Source organism: Musa acuminata, chromosome BXJ1-4 (assembly GCF_036884655.1).
Source record: "Musa acuminata AAA Group cultivar baxijiao chromosome BXJ1-4, Cavendish_Baxijiao_AAA, whole genome shotgun sequence".
Lineage (NCBI taxonomy): Eukaryota > Viridiplantae > Streptophyta > Magnoliopsida > Zingiberales > Musaceae > Musa > Musa acuminata.
The window spans coordinates 6,661,430-6,682,607 of record NC_088330.1 but is presented as its reverse complement, the minus strand read 5'-3'; the positions used below and the strand labels follow the sequence as shown (position 1 = coordinate 6,682,607).

At 41.9% G+C, this 21,178-nt stretch overlaps 5 protein-coding genes across 5 annotated transcripts; 3 read left to right on the top strand and 2 right to left on the bottom strand.

The window, feature by feature from the left end:
• The first annotated feature begins 48 nt into the window (after nt 1-48).
• On the top strand, nt 49-3,862 carry LOC135644198 (ER lumen protein-retaining receptor A-like). The gene is made up of 6 exons (XM_065161668.1): nt 49-358; nt 435-700; nt 2,888-3,003; nt 3,186-3,259; nt 3,341-3,404; nt 3,498-3,862. Exons 1-6 carry the CDS (start codon nt 268-270, stop codon nt 3,532-3,534), a joined length of 648 nt encoding a protein of 215 aa, XP_065017740.1. The 5' UTR covers nt 49-267; the 3' UTR covers nt 3,535-3,862.
• Nucleotides 3,863-4,676: 814 nt separating this feature from the next.
• LOC135644184 (early nodulin-like protein 3) lies at nt 4,677-5,703 on the top strand. Its single transcript, XM_065161652.1, has 2 exons — nt 4,677-4,932; nt 5,004-5,703. Exons 1-2 carry the CDS (start codon nt 4,740-4,742, stop codon nt 5,543-5,545), a joined length of 735 nt encoding a protein of 244 aa, XP_065017724.1. The 5' UTR covers nt 4,677-4,739; the 3' UTR covers nt 5,546-5,703.
• A 661-nt stretch (nt 5,704-6,364) lies between these two features.
• LOC103981608 (wax ester synthase/diacylglycerol acyltransferase 11) lies at nt 6,365-17,906 on the bottom strand. The gene is made up of 8 exons (XM_009398356.3): nt 17,567-17,906; nt 17,351-17,462; nt 17,177-17,269; nt 8,806-9,078; nt 7,590-8,165; nt 7,108-7,461; nt 6,885-7,022; nt 6,365-6,797 (listed from the first exon to the last, which is right to left on the bottom strand). The coding sequence occupies exons 4-8, from the start codon at nt 9,067-9,069 to the stop codon at nt 6,636-6,638; spliced, it is 1,494 nt and encodes a 497-aa protein (XP_009396631.2). The 5' UTR covers nt 9,070-9,078; nt 17,177-17,269; nt 17,351-17,462; nt 17,567-17,906; the 3' UTR covers nt 6,365-6,635.
• LOC135644174 (protein unc-13 homolog) lies at nt 11,247-17,124 on the top strand. The gene is made up of 5 exons (XM_065161644.1): nt 11,247-11,724; nt 13,098-13,970; nt 14,202-14,651; nt 15,413-15,606; nt 15,670-17,124. The coding sequence occupies exons 1-5, from the start codon at nt 11,287-11,289 to the stop codon at nt 16,586-16,588; spliced, it is 2,874 nt and encodes a 957-aa protein (XP_065017716.1). The 5' UTR covers nt 11,247-11,286; the 3' UTR covers nt 16,589-17,124.
• Nucleotides 17,907-18,106: 200 nt separating the features above from the next.
• On the bottom strand, nt 18,107-20,849 carry LOC103980927 (CASP-like protein 3A1). The gene is made up of 3 exons (XM_009397461.3): nt 20,449-20,849; nt 20,232-20,367; nt 18,107-18,417 (listed from the first exon to the last, which is right to left on the bottom strand). Exons 1-3 carry the CDS (start codon nt 20,766-20,768, stop codon nt 18,202-18,204), a joined length of 672 nt encoding a protein of 223 aa, XP_009395736.2. The 5' UTR covers nt 20,769-20,849; the 3' UTR covers nt 18,107-18,201.
• Between the last annotated feature and the right edge of the window lie 329 nt (nt 20,850-21,178).

Here is a 21,178-nt window from a genome sequence, read left to right as displayed (position 1 = left end):
TTTCTTCTTTTATTAATTGCATGCCGAAGAGACGCGGTGACCAGAGACTCGAGGCATTTCACGTTCTGTTCGCCAAGCTGCCACGTCGACCCCTATGCCGTTTCCTCACCGGACACAGTTTCCGCTTCCCCCCTTCTCATACGTTAGTTGACCCTAACAGCAAAAGGGCCGACCGCTTTCTTCTCCATTTACCCTTAACCCTAACGATCCACCTGCCGGAGCAAACGATCTCGCGGTCACCCTCACCCCTTCTCTGCCACCGCCGTCATGAACGCCTTCCGGTTCGCCGGCGACATGTCCCACCTCTTCAGCGTCCTCCTCCTCCTCCTCAAGATCTATGCCACCAAGTCTTGCTCAGGTTATCCCCCGGCCTCGAATCTCCTCTAATTCGTTCCTGTGAGAAAAACTCCCATCTTTGGCCGTTTTGGTGCTAGGGATCTCGCTGAGGACGCAGGAGCTGTACGCGCTGGTGTTCTTGACCCGCTACCTGGATCTCTTCACCTACGTCGTGTCGGTGTACAACACGTTGATGAAGATCGTCTTCATTTCTAGCTCCATCGCCATCGTCTGGTGCATGAGGTTTCACCCCGTGGTGCGGCGGACATACGACAAGGAGCAGGACACATTTCGGCATTACCTCCTCGTTGGTGTCAGTTTGGTCCTCGCGCTGCTTTTCCACGAACGATTCACGATCCGCGAGGTGCGTCTACGTGGTCCCTTCGATTGAGTTCATGTTATACTTCTGTTCCCAAGCTTCCATATTTTGGAAACGGCACCGCCTTATAATGATAGCCCAATAGTGAATTAGAAGTAATTTACTACATAATTTGAGATGATGGCGGACTAGTGTGGAACACAAACTATTCATCGTTATTCTTAATAATGGAGCTTTTGAGATGTCTTGAATGATGACTATATTATCAATGGCCAATTACCGCAACAAAGAAATGAGATGTTCACAAAAATACATGTCTAGACATTCTGAATTGGTGCAAAGAGCAATATTTCAGGGGTGTATGAATCTGGGTGGGCTCTGTTTAGGAGATTTATAATTTGCACTTGGGATGTAATCAAGGTATCTCATGGAGACTACATGAAATTCTTGCTAAATAATAGGATAAGCAATTCATCATGTGCCATTTAGTGGTTTGTTTTTAAAAAGCACATAGAAGAATAGAAGAGAAGACAAGAGACAGGAGAATTAAAGAACAGAGGGCAAAGATGAGGAAATCTGGATGAGGAAATTAGACCTGCAGAATGCTCAAACTGAAAACCTTTATTTTCTTAGTTCTCCAACTAAATGTATTATAGCACAATTCCCCTAAGCAAATGGTCATTTCATTATCATCTTGTCACCACCCTTTACTTGACTTGTGCTCGAATTACGTGTGGCCTGCATAAATTAATTAGTCAATGCCATTGACAGCCTCTTTCCCACTCGTTCTAGTTGCATTGACACCTAAGACATTTTGAGTAGGTATAAGACTCCATCATGTGATAACTAAAATCAACTGGATTGGGAGAAAGATAAGAATAGCTGACCATGTACCTTTCCTTTTTTGGATTCTTTCTAGTGCAGTTGACATTTTCAGATTAAGAGCAGAAACTGAATTCTATTGAATTATAATCAGATGATGTGAAAAAGAATATATACTACTGAGTAGAAGCAGCTCAAATGGAACTATACCATAAAGTGAATAAAGTTGAGACTTAAACCTGATGGATCTGTTGGGCATCTAATTTTCCTTGACAGATCTGAACTGGCCTTCTACTTTTTGCCTTATTTGACTGCATGATTCAACTTGCCAGCTCGTTATCTGCACATCCAATTTTATTATTAAACAAGAAGATCGGCAATTCTTGAACTTTTAGATGCTAGTTAGGTCGTTTTGTCTATTCTTAACTTAGTACTAACCTCAATTTCTGAATCCTAATCCTTCCTTTTTATCCTAATATGATATACATAGTCTATCTCCATGACTGTATTGCCATGACGTTGGACATGCCATTACCTTGGTTAACTTACAAAACTCTGCTTTGTATTATTGCAACTAGACCAAGTTGGTTTATGTAAGAGCCTGTTTAATGCCAGCTGATCACTCACTTATCAAGTATTAGAACTCTTTCCTTGGACAAATATAATCATGGAAAGAGGGCTATTCTTCGTCTCGGATGAGTTATATATTTCTGCTGCATTGGTTCTTGAATAATAGTCCAGATAATGGCCATCTTGGATAGATATAATAACAACATAGATGGTTTTATTTTTCACTTGTCATCAATTATTACATTGCCTTTTGGGTGTACATAAAGCCTAGGAGAAATGCCTTAAGGACTTGGTAATCAATTTTCAAAAACATATAACTTAACATGCTTATGTAAAATTTCTCTTAAGTGATAGTATGACCTTGTTTTATTAGATGACATTCTTCAGTGGAGTAGTCAAATGTACATTTGGTTGCATAGGAAGTTTGTGGAAAATTGTTTAATCTCATTTTTCTTTTTTGATGCTTGTTTAATAGAAAATAAAATATTTGGATAATTGACTTCCAGATTTCCGATAGTTGATTATTTATTTTCCAGATTTTGTTTGATAGAAAACGAGAAGTTCTTCAAAATACTGCTAGTTGTTAGTCAACTATTTTCCCTAAAGATACTAGTATTGTTTTTTCTATGCTCCAACTACAATTGAGGGTAAGCAGAAACCATTTTTTTTCCCTTTCTTCAGTTCAAGCAATCTTTTATGTTCCTTCTGGGGAAATGAATTGATTTTCAAACTTTAGGCCCTGTAATGCTTGTTTACTTGTTTTCTGATGGCTCTTGTTTCTGCCTAATTTCCATATATAATATTATTACTCTTTTAATTCTTTTACTGGTCCATTTGTAGGTATTTTGGGTGTTTTCCATATTTTTAGAAGCGGTTGCAATTCTTCCTCAATTGATTTTGCTTCAAAGAAGCAGAAATGTGGATAATTTGACTAACCAATATGTCTTATTCCTCGGGTACTAATACTTATCTTCATCGATACTTATTCAAGTTCCACTGTTCTCATAATCTTTCTTTGTTTAGTGAAAAAGTTGTGTTTGACTCTTCTCAGTCTTTTCCTGTTCTTTCCTGACTAGCTTGCAACTTAATACCTGTTACCTACTTGCGTGTTTCCTTAGATTTTGTTCCTTTTCCTCAGGGCTTATCGTGCATTTTATATTCTCAACTGGATTTATCGCTATGTCACAGAAGACGATTACAGTGCCTGGATTGGTATAGTTACATCATGGATATTTAATATGGATTTGTCCTTTTAAAGTATATTTCTCTCCCTGAATCCATTGCTTTTTGCAGCTTGGATTGCTGGTGTTGTCCAGACAGGTCTCTATGCCGATTTCTTCTACTATTATTTCATAAGGTAGAGATATGATTGAATGTTAAAATTATGTGCACCATATTATCAAAGCATTCATGAAATCAGTCACTTATTGGTATTGTGTTGGATTCGCAGCTGGAAAAACAATGCGAAGCTTCAACTCCCTGCTTGAACCAGGTGCGGAAGCAGATTATACAATCTTCAACATAGTAAATATTTTAGATCTGAGTTTACTTACAAAATACTTGAAGCTTGAAGATCTGCTATCAGACGTCGAAAATTTTGGACCATGGTCCATTATCAAACTATCATACCGATGCCACTAGAGATTGTAAAGCTCTTGTTATTTTACTTTTTTTGTCATTTGTCGAAGCATAGTACTCAAAAGCTAACAGATCACTGATTGATATGCCTAGTTCAGTGATTTCTGTACCTATGGCGGTTGTCATCAGAAAGAGTTACGACAGCAGATTCTAATACAAATTAGCATGGTATGATCACTTGTGTTCTTCTGAATCTAGTTTTTGATGATGCAAAGTGTTATAAATGGACCTTCAGATGATTAAACCAAGTGTTCTGAGAACTTTCATGACTTATATTTATGTGCTGCCTTTCAACGCTCCGACTGCCAAATGCAGAATACGCAATGGTCAAACCTGTGGAGCAGATATTAAATGCGACTCGGTGTGTGTGCTGTCGACCGATTCGAGCAATCAAAATGATCGAGGAAAGTTCATCGTCCTCAACCAACTTACTGAACAAAAGGAAGAGATCATTTTAAGGTTTGGTTTGTGCAGGAAAATATTTCATCTTGGAATTCAATCTGCTGAGTTATATCCCAAACAATAATAACATGCAACACTGTTATGAATAATTGATGCAAGCATGAAATGTCGGAAGAAAGAAGAAATATATTTTGATTGGCAACAAAGCGATAATTACATATTATCCTTGTAATTAGTTATTTTTAATATTTTATATTTTTAAAAATTATATTAAAATTTTTATATTTACGAAAATAAAAATATTTAATTTAATTTTTCTCACGTCATCAATCAAATTGAGGTAGAATCAGCACGTAATAAATATTATGATATTTTCGTTAATAGAATCGACAACAAGAAGAGAAAAAAATAGTAAATATATAAAAATTGAAATACTAAAGACGTAACCAAGGTCGATGTGAATAAATTATGCAGAGAGAACTATTCTTTGAATGTGTGAAAATATGCATGAAATTATTGACACATGAATTAATTCTATTATCATTAGTTGCCGTCGTAAGAGTCACTGTGATTAACTTCCATCTACTTGTATCGAACCCCAACATCGCCTCTTCTCCGTTCGACTTGCCTTTGGATCCTACTGGAGGAGTCCATGGAGAGAGTGATGGAGCTCCGCAAGACTTCGCCTGGCACTCTTCTCCTTGTGGGCGTCTTAATGGGGCTGATGGCCTCATCTGGGGCTTACGATTTCTACGTTGGTGGAAGAGATGGCTGGGTTTCCAACCCTTCCGAGAGCTACGACAAATGGGCAGGGAGGAACAGATTCCAAGTTAACGACACCCTCGGTATGCATCGCCGTGTGTCATAGCTGTTCTCGTCGTTTCTTTCTGATGCTTTGATCGAGTCTTCTGTGCAGTGTTTAGATACAGGAAGGAGGTGGACTCCGTCCTGGTGGTGACGAAGCAGGACTACGACGCATGCAACGCGAGCAATCCGATCCAGAAGCTGGAGGGAGGCGACTCGACGTTCAAGTTCGATCGGTCGGGGCCGTTCTACTTCATCAGCGGCGTGCCGGAGAGCTGCCGGAAGGAGCAGAAGCTGACGGTGGTGGTGTTGGCTATCAGGAACCAGAACCCGAGTCCACCGCCTCCATCATCTCCACCTTCCCTCACTCCATCGCCATCTCCCTCTTCCTCTGCTTCTCCCTCCTCGTCTCCGTCCCCATCACCCACGTCGCCCGTTCATGCCCCGACGCCAAGTCCAACTCCGTCACCTTCTCCTTCCACCACCACCACCACCACCACGCCTCCAGCCCAGCCACCCGCCTCAGCTGGATCTTCGACTGGTTCCAATCTGTCACCAACACCGCCTCCCTCGAGTCCCTCCTCTGTCCCGAGTGCATCAACGATCGCCCTCGGGCTGGCCGCTACAGTTCTTGGTGGGGCACTTCTCCTCTAATAAGCCTGTACTAGTTGAATTCTCACGTATATGATTGCATTCTTGTGGATCTCGTTTCAAGAACCAGTGAGTGGTTCTCTGTAAGAATAAAACCGTAGAAGTAATGTAATCTTACAGATATGGGGGAATAAATAAGAACGCTGTCAGTTCTTCATCTATCTACACGTTGATCCTCTCGAGCTCTGATTAAAATGTGACGTTGATCTTTCTGACTTGGAAAAATAATATGGCTAATGGAATTCGAATATGATCGATCGCGATGACAATCGATCTCGCATTCGTATATTTATCATCAGCTTCGTTGTGATCTGCCACGAGATGCTTTCAGTGAGCAGGATGAAGACGACAAGACCGACAGCCTCGATTATTAGTCGGGCCGACAAGAAAGAAACGTGAAGCTGCTTCTTTATTATATTATTATATATTTATATCTATATTATTGATGTCATTATCGTCCTCATGGGAAAAAGAAAAGAACAAAAAAAGGAAGAAAAATAGCACATCATCCCCTTCAGACCTCACTGTAATAAGGGAATAAATACATAAAATAAAAGAAAAAAATTGAGGAAACCTCGTCGCATTCAATCATAATTGAATGTTTATTCCAAGAAAAAGATATGACGAGAGTGCGTAGAGATGGCACCAAAAAATAGAGGAGGAAAAATCACATCACCATTAAACGAGAAAAATAAAGGACGGATTGAAGAGGGACGGAGAGAGGCCTCAGAAAGAACGTAGCGATTTGGCGTTGTCAAATCATTACACGCAGAAGCGAATCATTGCAACTGTTGCAGATTCCTCATCACAGGCCTTCGTTGATACGCTTCAACGATGTCATTTACCAAAACTATGAGAACAAACCAAAGAGAGGAGGAACTAAGAACATAAGAAGGTCGCCTGCCGTCGTTCATGGATGCGCAGTCTCTCCTGCGTCACCCTCTTTATAGACCGAGAATAGAGAACAGAGAACCCACGAAACCCTAGATTCCAACCTGGGCTTTAATGTGTGCTTTCTCGGGCCCGAACGGAGGACTTCCGTGGGCTTTTCAGTTCTACGTAGGCAAGTAATCGCCGGGCCGACGAAGTCTAATTAAGAGTCACGATCAGCTCTCTTGCCTGCAGCAGCCTCGGAGATCCTCCGAAAGGACTGCTCCATGGAGGAGACGAGGAGTCCGGCATCTATGAACCCCTTCTGGGTGGCCATGGCCACCTTCAGCTTCCCCATGTAGCTGACCACCGATACGGTGAGGCTCTGCCATAGAGATCATCAGTTCAGCAGAGTAGCGTCAGCTAAAGCTCTTCCTTGCTCGAAGGACTAGTCGGGTTTGTTGGTACGTACCTGAGGGCTGCCCACCGTCATGAAGTAGAAGCTCCCGATTGGATGACCTGCTATGATCATCTGCTCCATTGGTCCAGACAGGTTTGATATGGTCATGCTTGTGTTTCTCAGGGTGGAATGTATGTATCGAGCAGCAGTCTACAATCAAATCAAAGGTAGAAGAAAAATCCTCAAGTTCACGACATGCAGTACGATATCTCTGCAAGTTTAGATAGTCTACTACCTCGGCACCTCTGAGCTTTCGGATAGTTTCGAGCAGTCTGCCATTGAGGTGGACAGCAAGGGAGCTTTTCTTTGCCTTGATGATCTGCCTTGCCTTGAGAACGAAGCTGAGTGGATCAGAGGCGTCTGGATTACCGGAAACGGGGACTGGGACGTGAAGAAAGCCGAAGCGGTTGCCCCATGGGTTGGTGGCGTCGGGTCCGGTCATCTCCTTTAGAGATCGGTAGCTTGCAATCATCCTCGTGTTGAGCAACACCAGTGCTGTCACTCGAGCCTCTTTCGAGCCTGGAGCTGCGGCTTGGAAGTAGAGCTGCGTGCCGTAGAATATTGTACCGGAGATGACATCGTTCACCGTCTTTGGATGAGCTCCAAACAAATTGCGGCAGGGATTAATTCAGTGACTGTGCTAAGAAAAGAGAAGAGAAAGAGGAGGAAGAATACTCTGTCCCCAGTCTTTCATCTAGGATTCACTACTATGCTTACCCCTCCAAGCTTCGCCTTGACGTGCCTAACTTCGTCGAGCGACAAGGTGACAGTGGAGATCTCCATCGGTAGGAACTCCACTCCAGCCTCCTCCGACCGCACCGGAGTCCAGTCATCTGCAAGATAGTTAGTCTTCAGCAAGCTCCACCCGAAGTCACGCACGGTGTTCATGCAAACCGAGAGGGCGCGCGGCACGTTCCGCCATGCGCGCCACCAGGCGCCGCTGCCTTGCACAGGCTTAGTGGCTCGGGAAGAAGGGAAGGTGAGGGGCAGAGAAGGGTCGTCAGCTCTCCGGAAGCAAGAGAAGAGGGCGCTCATCAGGGAGAAGCCATCGCCCAGTGCGTGGTGGATCCGGAACACCATGGTCCCTGCTGCACTCTTGGTTGTGTACTTGAGGATGTGGAGATCCCAGAGCGGTCTGCTCTGTGAGAACTCCGCCACTGCAATGTCGGAGATGTAACCACGTATGTAGTCGTCGTAGGTCTCTAAGCCCGCGGGGAAGACGGGAACGTTCACGTGGTCCTCCAGCTTCAGTGCGACCCTCTTCCATCGTCGGACGCCATGGTCGTCCTTCACCTGACCACGCAAAGACCGCAGTAGAGTAAATGCGACAGAAGCCAACGACGCATGGCTGGAATTAGAACAACACATGGATCGTAGCGACTCCTCCTAACGATTAATGAAGACTTCTTCGGGGTTGAGGTTTTCAGCATACACTGTTCATCAAACTGTGTCTCGATTGCATTGTGGAGCTAATGCCATTCTCATATTCCATATATCCATTAAATCCATTAATATATCTTGCAGAAACACATTCTCATTATAAAGCTGATGAATGAATAGTTCTTCACTCCTGAAACAGGGTGTTCTGATGACCAATTAATGCACCACATGGTTTTGACTTTGGTTGACTAGTTCTTCCACCTACATGGATGTTGCAGGTGCATACTGCCTAAGCTTGGTGGTCTAAGAAGCATGCACTCGAAGCATTGCATTAGGAAGCAGGAAGATGACATACCAAGTTACTTCCCATGCATAATCTAATCCTGGCTTGTCTGATGCATGCAAACGAGAAATCATCATCGTCTTTTGAATCATGATCCTAAACAGCCTAAAGAGGTGAATGAGGCATAAAACAGAGCACGACTTGACACTGGTTTGAAACATTACATGACTAAGAGAGAGATAGAGAGAGAGAGAGAGAGAGGGTATGTACCATGACGGAGGAGAATCGAGGATGGATGGGCAAGAAGAGGTTCTCCAGCGTCGACATCGTTGGGGAATCGTCAATGGCGACATCCGACTCGAAGATTGCGAGAATACCTATCGACAGCACAGAACTGTTGAAGTATTGGCCGGTCGGGCTCACCGGATCGTCGACAACCGTCTCCTCTACCTCGACCTTCGTCTTGACGGCATCACACGCCATGGCAGACAAGAGACTTCCTCTTCCCCACTGTGTTGGTTTGAGCTGCTGCATATTAAAAGGCTGCACATGCGAGGAGACAGTGATGAATGGATAGTAAAACAGCAGTGTAGAAATAGAAATTTCTGTGGATACAGCAAAATTAATGTTTCCCATCTGAAAGAAAACTTGCACTCATCAATGAGGAAGAAGAAACGTAAACCCAAGAGGTGAAAGTTCATTGATTCATCACAAACTCTGCTTTGCACCATAGAATCGATCAGAAGATTACTTCCTTTTTTAGGTCTAGATTGGAAGTAGATTTAATCCATATACACACACAACGCTGGTGAAGGATGAGTACTTTCAATTCATGGCACTGACAAAGGACTGTGGAGTGCACAGTGATGAGTAACTCCGCATATATCGCCACTTCAAGCAAGCATTCAATAAGGAATTAAAACTCCGGACATCGAGCTGTCTTTCACGCTACTGAATTGCTACAGATCACCTTAAACCTTCAAATCCTAAATACTAAACTCAAAACTCTTGTTATCATGACCTCTACTCTTAATAAACCATCTTCTAAAACCATTAGATTTCTTATACTAATTTGGAAATCTTCGTAGTTCTGAGAAAATGGAAGTAATGAAACCACTCGACAATCTTCGAAGGATTAGGTTTACGGTCTTTAAAGGAAGAAGCTGATGATCTTGAAACTGTTCATTTGTCTGTCTTAGTTACAGAAAAAGGGCAATGGTTATTGCTAAACAAGGTTACAGTAAGTCCACCATCTTTACATTTGACTTTTGTTCATGGATCACTGCTTGTTTGACTTTTGTTCGTGGATCACTGTTTAGGCTTTGTTTCCACACAATTTGTTAATATCGTCTTGACATTTGACCTTTTTGTCCCCAGAAGTTGATAATGTGATTATGGATCAAAAGGATAAACTTAATCCAGGTGATTAGAAAGGCAATATTAACTGTCATGACAAGGACATCCATGCAGACATTGCCACATGCCATGCGACATCCGTGCTGTAAGACTCTGTCCTACGCTGCACAAACACATTATTGGATCCATCCCATCACACATCTTTAGCCCTTTCTTTCTATCTTCGACTCTTGAATTCTCGACAACATGACCTTTTCATAGCCATCCATTGGCTCCCTTACAGTAAATTGGGTTGGCGTCAATGCACAGCTGTGAGCATTATTTAGTGATGAGTGGATAAGGATGATGAGTTCAAATCACTAAAAATGTCACTTTTCCTTTGGGTGGAGTCCTGCCTCAGAATCATCATCACAGGAGATATGTCCCTCCTTTAGGCTTGCAAGTTCATGCCAACAATTCCAACATCTTAAATCACATAATTTAACTTCAAAAATAAAAATAAATCTTAGAAAATATATATATATATATATATATATATTATTTTCTAACTCAAATCTTGATTATCCTAATTGAATAGACAATCATATTATAACTCAAGTCTTACATTATATCATAATTACAAATCCTCCAGTCTGAATCCAAAAGTAAATTTGATCATATTATTTATTGGTTCTCATCTTTCAAGTGAACAAAGCACTGGCATCCACCAGGTGTAGTGCATGTCAAACCCTAAAGAATTGGTTGACAGGTGAGACTGATTTGTCTTACAGATAATGACTTCAAGCGGCTATACCTTCCGTTGTCCATAGATAATGACTTCCATTGTGTCCTCTAATCCTCCCCTTCAATGGCTGACTTCAATTACCTTATCTTTTCCTTGATGAGCTTTCCCTTCCTTAATAGATTCTTTGAACATTAGAGTGAAATTAACACATCTAATTAAAACAGATTGAACCATTAATCCCATTGTTAGATAAAAAGAAAAAAAAAATCCAACAGTAAAAGGTGGAAAAGAGAACATAAAAAGCACAGATACTTTTCTTCCATTGTCAAACTGTCATGTATTCCCCCATGAAAACCCAAACCTTCTTTTGCCCTCATTCCACTACTTAACCTCTCTCTCTCTCTCTGCATTCTTCCTCTTATTCCACTTCTCCTCACCCCTTTAATATATACACATATATATATATATATATATATATATATATATATATTATAATACCAAAAAGAGAAAAATCCAACCTCAACCCCAAAACAAATAAGGAGGAGGAAGAAGCAAACATTTTTATTTCCTCTTTGAAATAAATATAAATAAAGACAATAAATAATATCTATATATAGGAGCGCTCGTCGCGGGGGTAATGGCTTGGCTCTTGAGAGAGAGGGAGAGGATCCATGGGGGACTCCAAGAAGGAGTCCAACGGATGGATATCCGCCGCCATGACCGCCGCCGTCGCCGATCTCCCATCCCCCTTGGGGCAGCTGGGCGTCGCGCTCTCGGACGCGGAGCTCCGGGAGAGCGCCTACGAGATCTTCGTCGCAGCCTGCCGCGCCACCGGCAGCAAGCCCCTCACCTACACCCCCCAGTCCGAGCGCACCATCGAACGGTCGACGTCCCTCCCGCCGTCGCTACAGCGGTCGCTGACCTCCGCGGCCGCCAGCAAGATGAAGAAGGCCCTCGGGATCAGGTCCCCGTCGAATAAGGGCATCCCCGGGAATGCGTCCTCCAAGAAGCCGGTGTCGGCTGGCGAGCTGATGAGGGTGCAGATGGGGATATCCGAGCAACTGGACGCGCGGATCCGAAGGGGTTTGCTGCGAATTGCAGCCGCAAATGTGAGTCCTCGATTCCACGATTCTTGATTTGGTTCTTCCGCATATAAAACGCTCTTTGATCCGTAAACTATAATTTCTTGTTAGGGCTATTGAATCCTCTAGAATGCCCACTGTTCGATTGACCTTCTTTCTATATGATTCAGTGGGACATCAATTTGGTAGCACGCTCATCATCAAACACATACTAGCTCAACTGTAGTTTGATATTGTCCATCTTTTACGGTCACGATTAATCGCTTATGGCAAAGGGACTTCTACAAAGAAAGGTTTTTCGTGTCCGGCTGGTCTTTTGCAGATAAAATTGCAGATATCTCTTCGGGTTAGTGAAGTGTCGTTATCAAATTAGGATTCCTCATCGCAATAAAGATGTTGGTTGAGTTGTCTGTGACCACCGACTCTAATGAAAAGCATTCGCTCTTCTATCGGTGATGGGTTGCATGTGTGTTCTCTGGCTCACCGATGATCAACTATTAACATTAAGGACTCAAGAAGAACGTGTTGAGCAAAAATCCTTGACAGCAGTTGAAGTTATACTCCTGAGTTCAAGCCCTTACTATATGGTTTGTACTTGTTTGGGCTGGAGTCGCTGACCTTCTTTCGTTCAAGATGAAAGTAAAAAAAATTGGGTGCTTCACAGACTAATCCCAATGTTGGAAAAGCTATTTTTCGGTCTAATTGTTGGGGATCGTATTGAGGTTATATGGCTGATGATTGAATTTAGGAAAGTGTTCCATATCTCTTTTGGTAATTAAGTTTCCTTTGTTTCTTTGTGAATATGTAGGACCTGTATGTTCTGTCAGTTTCTTGATAACCGACTGAGTTCACCCCGCACCAAACTCTATGACATTGATTTTTGGGCTTTAGTTCTATGTTTTTGCACAAAAGATTCTACAAATGGTTGTCATTCAGTCAATTATGTCTGCTTGCAAGAATTTGATTCATCAGAGTTATGCATCCCGGACATTCAAATGTCAATGCAATCAATAGGAGATAGTCATGACCTATATCTTACAGTTATCCTACATATATTTGTTCAATTATGAGAAACTTCTGCTTCCAATTGTAGGCTTGCTTCGAAGGTATGATAGTCCCTTCTGTTGCTAATTCAACACAATTTCTGTGATGAAATTTGTCTTCTTTTACATCCAAATTATATAACCACAGATTGATTCTGATTCTTCTATAAAATCAAAGAGGAAAACAAAGCCTTAAATTCTTTAGTTCTTTTGCTCTAATGAAATGTCATGTCTTGATTAGATAATGTTGTTTCTATTGTTTTGACTGTTACAAAAGAAAGATGCTTTAGATTGCTTTTTACGTTGTCCAGTTGAAGATAATGTTTTGATCTTTTCTCCCTTCATCCCTGCTAACAGCTTGGGAAGCGTATGGAGTCTATGGTTCTGCCGCTAGAGTTGCTGCAGCAGTTCAAATCTTCAGATTTTCCTGATCAACAAGAATATATACGCTGGCAAACTAGAAATTTGAAGGTTCTTGATGCTGGACTACTCCGCCATCCTTATCTTCCGTTAGACAAGTCAGATGCTGCATCACAAAAGCTTCGACAAATTTTGCATGAAGCTTCAAAGACACCTATTGAGACCGGGAAAAATTCAGAAGCAATGCAGGTTCTACGAAATGCTGCGATGTCACTTGCCTACAGATCTTTTAACGGATTTGGTTCAGATACATGCCACTGGGCAGATGGTTTTCCGCTTAATCTCTATCTGTACCAAATGCTATTAGAAGCTTGTTTTAACAACAGTAGTGAGGAAGCATCAATAATCGATGAAATTGATGAGGTCTTAGAGTTGATAAAGAAAACATGGGTCTTCCTAGGAATAAATGAGATGTTTCATAATCTCTGCTTTGCTTGGATTTTGTTTCACAGATTTGTCACTACTGGACAAGTTGAAACTGATCTGCTAATTGCAGCTGATAAACAATTAACTGAAGTTGCAAAGGATGCAAAAGCAACACAAGACCCAACCTATTCAAAATATTTGAAGTCAATATTGAGCTCTATAATGAGTTGGACAGAGAAAAGACTTCTTGCTTACCATGATATGTTCAGCTCTAGTAACATCGAGTCAATGCAAATCATTGTCTCATTGGGAGTCACAGGTGCAAAGATACCAGTTGAAGATATTTCTAATGGATATCGCCGTAGGAGGAAAGAAGAAACTGATGTCGCTTGTAGCAGAATTGATGCCTATATTCGATCATCACTTCGCACTGCTTTTGCTCAGGTAGGTTCTTTGAAATGTCAGATTGAACTAATGAGCCTGCTTATTCCTTTTCCCATTTACCTTCCAAATACTTTTCTTTGAAACACTGATATCATTTTTCTGATTTGGCTAATTTCTTTTCAAAGTTAATACTATTTTGCAAATCTAATTGGTTCTTCCATTTTGCTGATTACTCACATCTCAGCTGTCAAACTCAATGTAACATCTGAACCAGTGGTTGCGTTGATGCAGAAAATGGAACATATAGCGTCAAGCAGGAGACCATCAAGAAAACAAAGTACTCCAGTTCTTTGCATTCTTGCACAGGAAATTGGCAATTTGGCAAGCAAAGAGCAAGAAATGTTTAGTCCAATATTGAAGAAATGGCATCCACTTGCAGCTGGCGTTGCTGTTGCAACTCTTCATTCTTGTTATGGAAATGAACTAAAGCAATTTATATCTAGTGTCACAGAGCTAACACCAGATGTGGTACAAGTTCTTAGAGCTGCTGACAAGTTAGAGAAACAACTTGTCAACATTGCTGTTGAAGATTCTGTAGATAGTGATGATGGGGGTAAGTCATTAATCAGAGAAATGCCACCTTATGAAGCTGAATCCGCCATTGCCAATCTTGTAAGAGCATGGATAAGAACTAGGGCGGACGGGCTAAAGGAGTGGGTTGACCGGAACTTGCAGCAAGAGGTTTGATTCTTTTACGTTACTTTTCTTCTTAGTTTTATACATGCACTAAAGGCCTAGTTGTATGTGAACTTGTATCTTTTCTGACTTTTCTTTTGCTTGATTCAACCATTTAAATTATCGATTTGAACTATAGACATTCGTGTTAGTTGCTTAAATTTTTTTGTACTCATCATGATACATCAGCTAATCTGACCATGTTAATTGATTGGTTTTGCCATTTGCAATTATCTTCTGATGCCTTAAAAAGATAAAAATGTCAATCTAACAGATCTGATATTAAGATCACTATTATTCTCTTACCCTTACAAACTATTGCTGGATCATATGTTCTTTATATCTTGATATTACTTGGCTACCATTAGATGGTATCTCTAAAACCTTGTATTGAGTCCATCTTTGCCATGCTTCTATCAATGAACACTACTTTTAAATATTGTTACCCATGTCGCTAGTGTTCCTACAGGCATGCTAGACTTCCCTCCATATCAAGGGTCCAAGGTTGTTACTAAAATGAGATTACTGTGCATCAGATTTATGTGTTCTGCATACTATGCTTAATCGTTATGGTTGCATAATCTGATTAAAATTGGATTTACCTTCTGTTGCCTGATGAATCTCTGTCGCAGACAGATGTTGACATGACATTGTGGTTATAAGGTGCTTTCATTTTCCAGTCATTCCAAAGAAACTGTGATCCTGTTACATGAGTACAACTTTTCTGTATCTGATCACCAGTAATAATATGTTATTAATTTCACTAGGTTTGGATCCCAAGGGCAACCAAGGAAAGTTATGCTCCTTCTTCAGTCGAGGTGCTACGGATAATTGACGAGACTTTAGATGCTTACTTCCGACTGCCCATACCCATGCACCCTGCCTTGCTTCCTGACTTGCTAATAGGACTTGATCGGAATCTGCAACATTATGCATCTAAGGCAAAAGCAGGATGTGGTAGGTTTCATCAGTTTATGTGCTGGATTGTTAATTCTACGACTAATAAATCTTCATTTTCAGGTAGCCGGAACAATTTTATGCCTACATTGCCCGCGTTAACTAGATGTGAAGTTGGTTCTAAATTATGGAAGAAAAAGGATAAGTCGCAAAACTTAACAAAAAGGAGATCACAAGTTGGGTCGACAAACGGAGATGGTTCTTTGAGTTTGTCACAGCTGTGTGTACGCATCAATTCACTTTATCATATCCGCAAAGAGTTGGAGAACTTGGAGAAGAAAATAAAGACCTGTTTAAGGAATACTGAATCAGCTCAAGCAGATGTATTAAATGGTATGCAGACCAGTTTTGAGCTTTCTTTGGCTGCTTGTCAAGAAGGAATTCTGCAAGTTTGTGAGACGATAGCCTACAAGGTAGTCTTTCATGACCTGAGTCACATTTTATGGGATGCTTTATTTGTTGGTGAGACTGCTGCTTCAAGAATACATCCTTTTCTAAAAGAACTCGACCCTACTTTGGAGATGGTATCAAGCACAGTGCACAACAGAGTACGATACCGAGTAATAACTGCACTAATGAAAGCTTCGTTTGATGGGTTCTTGCTTGTGCTTCTTGCTGGTGGCCCGTCACGTGGTTTCTCTCGCCAAGATTCTCATATTATAGAGGATGATTTCAAATCTCTTAAAGATTTATACTTGGCTGACGGAGATGGGTTGCCTGAAGAGTTGGTCGAGAAGGCTGCAAGAGAAGTGAACAATGTGCTACCCCTATTTCGCACCGACACAGAGAGCCTCATTGAACGGTTCAAGCGGATGGTTGTAGAGACAAATGATTCTGCAGCCAAATCCAAATATCCATTACCTCCAAATCCAGGGCACTGGAGCCCGACCGAGCCCAACACGGTTCTACATGTTTTATGCCATAGGAATGATGATGCTGCAACAAAATTCCTAAAGAAAACTTACAACTTGCCCAAAAAGCTGTAGCTTGTTGGCCCACTGTGGGAAAATCAGTGCACGATTGGTTCCGCGAGGATCACTTAATGTCTATATTTCCAGCCTTGATTATGCAAATATTCCCGGTCCTGCCTTTTGAAATATAAAACTGTTTCTCAAGCTGTCTGGTGGAGTTGAACTGTGAAAGATGTGAGATAAGGAATTGGTCTAATGCTGTTCAATGGAGTTTGGGACATTAGAAGGGGTTGTATGATCAACAGTCTGATATTTGATTCCATGAGCCAAGAGAAAAGGTGGTGAGCATCTTGTCTTCATCATTCTTCTGGATATAAACAGGTATCTAGAGGTTGAAGTGGTTAACCCACCGTTTTGAAGCATTCTTCTTCAGTTCACTGGCAGTCTCTTAGGGTAACTTCACTAAACTATTTTTTTTTTCCCTCCATGATGTTGTGACAAAAGCTAGAGAACTGTTGGTTGACAATTTGCAGCTAGCGTGTTAGTTGTATAATATAACAAATGTAACATGATATATGTGCCCTTCAATAATATCATCCTCTTTTGTTTAATTATGCTACAGACTGGATTATGCCTAGAATTTTGTATGAGGGTTTGGATTACCTTGAGGCCCTACAGTTTTGTGTAGGGGAAGTTGCTGTGTATTGGTGGTTTCTGTTGCACCATACTTTGATATTTGTCCAGCGAAGGCCAATTCTGCAACAAAAAGTAGCATTTAGTTTCGAGACGCCATTTTCATTCAACAAACATTTCTTGATTCACTGTGACCACGATGACCTGCAAGTACTGCACGGTGCCACATACTAGTATTATTTACTGATAGTTTCAGCTCGTCACACAGCAGCTATTGAATGACAACTAAACAATGAGTTTCCTCGCCTGAAAACGCCTGCATAGATCAAATAGTTCATAGATCAAATTCATGTAGCGAGTGCAATCGACAATCCAAGGAGAATGCTACAAAAGGCTCTGAGGATCGAACCCAACTCTCACCTCCACCATCTGGTCAGATCACCGTTTCTTCCACCTCCTCGGATGCCTGAAGAGGCCAGTCAATACCTAAAATCCCCACCTCCTTCGCTCGCCGTCGCCTCATCCGAAACCCATCACAGCCCTCCAAGCTCATCGATCGATCGGGTCGTTTGGCAAGTAGGATGCAGTTGAGGAGACGGGGGGTCGGCTACCGATGGCAGAACCGACGAATAGGAAGAAGAGAGGACGAATTGATGCGGTGGATAGCCGATGAGCGCAGAGCTGCAAAACTCGAAAGGGGAACGGCGAGGTAGAAGGGAGGAAGACGGAGACCAACACAAGCGCAAGTTGTTAGGATGCAACCATTTCCGTTATTATATACGTCTTCTCCTTCATCTTAACCCTTCATCTGAGTCGGATATCTAATCCCGCCCGTCCAAACCTTGATTGGACGGTGACGAGCAATTCTGCCATTACTCTTCGCAACCACTTAAAGAGTTTTCCTAATATCTCTTCACTTATTCGCTCACCGGACGTAGTTTCTGTACAGAACATTATACGTCGTACAATAAATCCATGAGCATTTCACACATGTAGTTTTATTCATTCTGAAACAAGTGCACAAGTAGAAGAAGATGTTGTTGGTTCTTATAACATCAATACTTGGACAACCACAGTACATCTAATACAGCAGAGATAGCTAGAAAGAGGCAGCTGAGGAAAGCTAAGCTTATGGAGATGGCCATGTGGTTGCAGAAGCTATGCAAGGGCTTACAGAAGTCAGGAATCAGTGCATGCCGGATCCCTGTGCGGTTCAGATTGGTCACTCCGGCGGCAGCAGAACCCGCACTCATCATCGCATATGCAAACACCTGTTAACGACAACAATAAAACCATAAGTCCCAACTTTTTGTGGTCAGCTACATAGATTGTTTGCTGTTATTGGAATCGGTAAAAAGTCATATGTTTAGTTAAATTCAGAATACTTAAATTTTTATTTATAATTTCTATTAAATTTTTTTTATGTCTTCGTCTACCTCTTTTCGCACCACTAACATTAATCGTTTCGTCTCTTCTAACCACCGCATTCGGAGGTCTCCTAAGCATATGCTCGTACCTAGTTGTACGCAAACACTAGCCGTTTACGATTAATGATCAGTGCCATTATGTTGTATGGCAAGTTTGTCGTTGACGACGACGATATATCAAGAAAGAAAATGCATATAATGTGCAGCTAAGATGCATTTCCATCGAAAATAAGTAAAACAAGTATAGGTCTTATCGAACAATGAATTGATGGAAAACCATTTCGTATAGGGGTTTAGCAGTGGCGTACTTTGTGACTAGTCCACTGGCACGGTGTAGTCAGCAAGCTTAAACATGCTTGCCAATGTCAATTTACATACTAAAATTCATTGGAGCAGCACCATTAGAGTTATGACCAAATTCAAAAAAATAATTTTCCTAAAAGCTTACAATTTCATATCACTGACCTATCTTTACAAACGAAATGGAGCAAAAGAATTGCTCTGTGGAGCAAAAGAATTGCTCTGCTGAGCTTGTGACGTGCTTCATAACTCACTTTATTATGTTGATCAACAAATGTGTAAAATACTAATAACTTGACCACACAACATATGATGTAGTCTCTAGATCAAGATATATGATCAAGAAAAACCAGCAACCATACATGCGGAATTTTACATGGCATGTATATTTTTTTGACATAAGTATGACATTGCACACGTTAAGGTATATTAGTTCAAGATTTTTAAATATCATTAGGTTTCACAGAACATATCTACACAACACAAAGAAGGATTACATGCTTTCCACAGAAACTTGATTTAATTGAACCCCCAAAAAATAAAGAAATTCACTGTCCTTATTCAACTTTGTATTTGGACTAACCAGAGGAGGATGAGTCTTTTTAACACAGCACCAAGAACAAGCACCAGCTATTGCTGGTCAATCTTGTGTCAATGTAAACAGCAAACATGCTTGAATAAAACAAAAGAATAGCAAAATAGCATCCTTATAGTGAAAGCTTTAGATACATGCATGGTAGTAATATGAAATTCTCTGACTAATTAAGTTGGCTAACACTTGGATACCAAACCTACAGGAAGCATGAAACTAAAATTGGAAGAAAACCAAACCCAAGTTCCATAGACCCTTAACGATAAACTTATCTTTAATTTTCATGTTGCTCCTCCACCTAAATATACTATTGTAGTTTCTCAGCATTAAACAAATTCTTCAACTACAAAATGATAGATACAAATTGATTTTAATTATCTCTGATGTGTGAAAGTACTATCAACCCAAAGAGTTTACTTTGATACTATTTCTTTTGTCATAGAAGAATAATTTGACCATCCATCAACCACTCCGCTCCGTGAATAATAAAGGCACAACAATTCCCTCAGTCATAAAACAAGACAGTCTTCTTCAAATTTTATTTTCTGGAATTTGAACTCTGAAAAACCAAATCCCTGACTGGTCTTTGAATTTATAAAAATGCAACAAAGCATCATTGAATTCATAATAAAATTACTCATAAATAAAAGGATCAGAAGAAAAGATTGATAAAAGCCACTGAGAATTTAAAGCTAACTTTAGACAAAACAGAAGAGACGAGTGCAGACAACGAGGAAAAGAGGAAGTGATGGGATTCATAGAGTACCTGATCACCTGCGAAAATGATCCACGCATGGCTGTGGGAGGGGATCACAGGCAACCCCTGCGCCAGCTTCCTCAAGCTCAACAGAAGCTGCAGCAGCGAATGCGCCGCCACTGCCGCCAAGATCCCCACCAAATACCTGCAAACGATGGCAACCATCTCCTCACTTAGCTCCTATGTCCCTTTACAGTAAGCTTAGGGACTGGTTCGGAGGGCTTACTCGAAAGAGTCGGAGAAGGACCACTTGGAGTAGAGCGGGATTTGGATGCCGAAGACCGAGAGGCTCCCGCGCTGCTCCGCCGTCACCATTATGCTAAGTGACAGCAGCGACGACAAGACCGTGGCCAGCCGTACGCCCACCGCCACCGTGTCCCACCCCATCGCGGCGGCCGCCCGGTGGTCTTTTCCCCCTGTCACAGGCACCAGGGGCCCGCTCATTGTCCCGGAGTCGGCGGCCACTGCCGACGCCTTCGCCGCCTCCGGCATTTGTATCCCCACCTCCGCCGCCGCCGACTTCCTCACCGCCCCTGTCACATCCATCTCCACCAACCTCTCTACCTCTCTTCTTCCTCCTCCTAAGTTCACCAGCAGAGAAAGATGGCGGGGTAGCGAAGCGAGGAAGCGACATCGCTGAGAACACCGAGGTCTGGTACAAAGGGGCACGTGGCGAGAGAACCGGGTGTGGCGGGTGTCCGACCCGTGATCGCGACAATGGGCGGGCTCCGTCAGCCGTCTGGATTTTCTCCAACCGCCCCTTACTGCACCGCCTAAGCGCTAAATAGTTCTAAATCATAGCCGCTCGTCGATGTGGGTCCCCTCGATAAATTGCCTGATCCAAGCCCGAACAGCACAAGAGTTGGAGAGGATCCGTAATACTGGAAATGATGTATGTATGCGCTGAGTAGTTATCACCGTCGGATATGAGATCCAACGCATCTGATCAGCCAACG

Excerpts from the sequence above, each read along its gene's own strand:
- LOC135644198 (XM_065161668.1), top strand. The coding sequence starts at position 268 with ATGAACGCCTTCCGGTTCGCCGGCGACATGTCCCACCTCTTCAGCGTC. Across the intron at positions 359-434 it reads TGCCACCAAGTCTTGCTCAG|GGATCTCGCTGAGGACGCAG; the intron begins GTTATCCCCCGG and ends TTTTGGTGCTAG. Across the intron at positions 3,405-3,497 it reads TTCTACTATTATTTCATAAG|CTGGAAAAACAATGCGAAGC; the intron begins GTAGAGATATGA and ends TTGGATTCGCAG.
- LOC135644184 (XM_065161652.1), top strand. The coding sequence starts at position 4,740 with ATGGAGAGAGTGATGGAGCTCCGCAAGACTTCGCCTGGCACTCTTCTC. Across the intron at positions 4,933-5,003 it reads CCAAGTTAACGACACCCTCG|TGTTTAGATACAGGAAGGAG; the intron begins GTATGCATCGCC and ends TCTTCTGTGCAG.
- LOC103980927 (XM_009397461.3), bottom strand. The coding sequence starts at position 20,768 with ATGGATGTGACAGGGGCGGTGAGGAAGTCGGCGGCGGCGGAGGTGGGG. Across the intron at positions 20,368-20,448 it reads TCCTTCTCCGACTCTTTCGA|GTATTTGGTGGGGATCTTGG; the intron begins GTAAGCCCTCCG and ends CATCGTTTGCAG. Across the intron at positions 18,418-20,231 it reads TCATTTTCGCAGGTGATCAG|GTGTTTGCATATGCGATGAT; the intron begins GTACTCTATGAA and ends TGTCGTTAACAG.
- LOC135644174 (XM_065161644.1), top strand. The coding sequence starts at position 11,287 with ATGGGGGACTCCAAGAAGGAGTCCAACGGATGGATATCCGCCGCCATG. Across the intron at positions 11,725-13,097 it reads TGCGAATTGCAGCCGCAAAT|CTTGGGAAGCGTATGGAGTC; the intron begins GTGAGTCCTCGA and ends CCCTGCTAACAG. Across the intron at positions 14,652-15,412 it reads ACCGGAACTTGCAGCAAGAG|GTTTGGATCCCAAGGGCAAC; the intron begins GTTTGATTCTTT and ends TAATTTCACTAG.
- LOC103981608 (XM_009398356.3), bottom strand. The coding sequence starts at position 9,069 with ATGCAGCAGCTCAAACCAACACAGTGGGGAAGAGGAAGTCTCTTGTCT. Across the intron at positions 7,023-7,107 it reads GAAAGCTCAGAGGTGCCGAG|ACTGCTGCTCGATACATACA; the intron begins GTAGTAGACTAT and ends ATTTGATTGTAG. Across the intron at positions 6,798-6,884 it reads TGACGGTGGGCAGCCCTCAG|AGCCTCACCGTATCGGTGGT; the intron begins GTACGTACCAAC and ends TCTCTATGGCAG.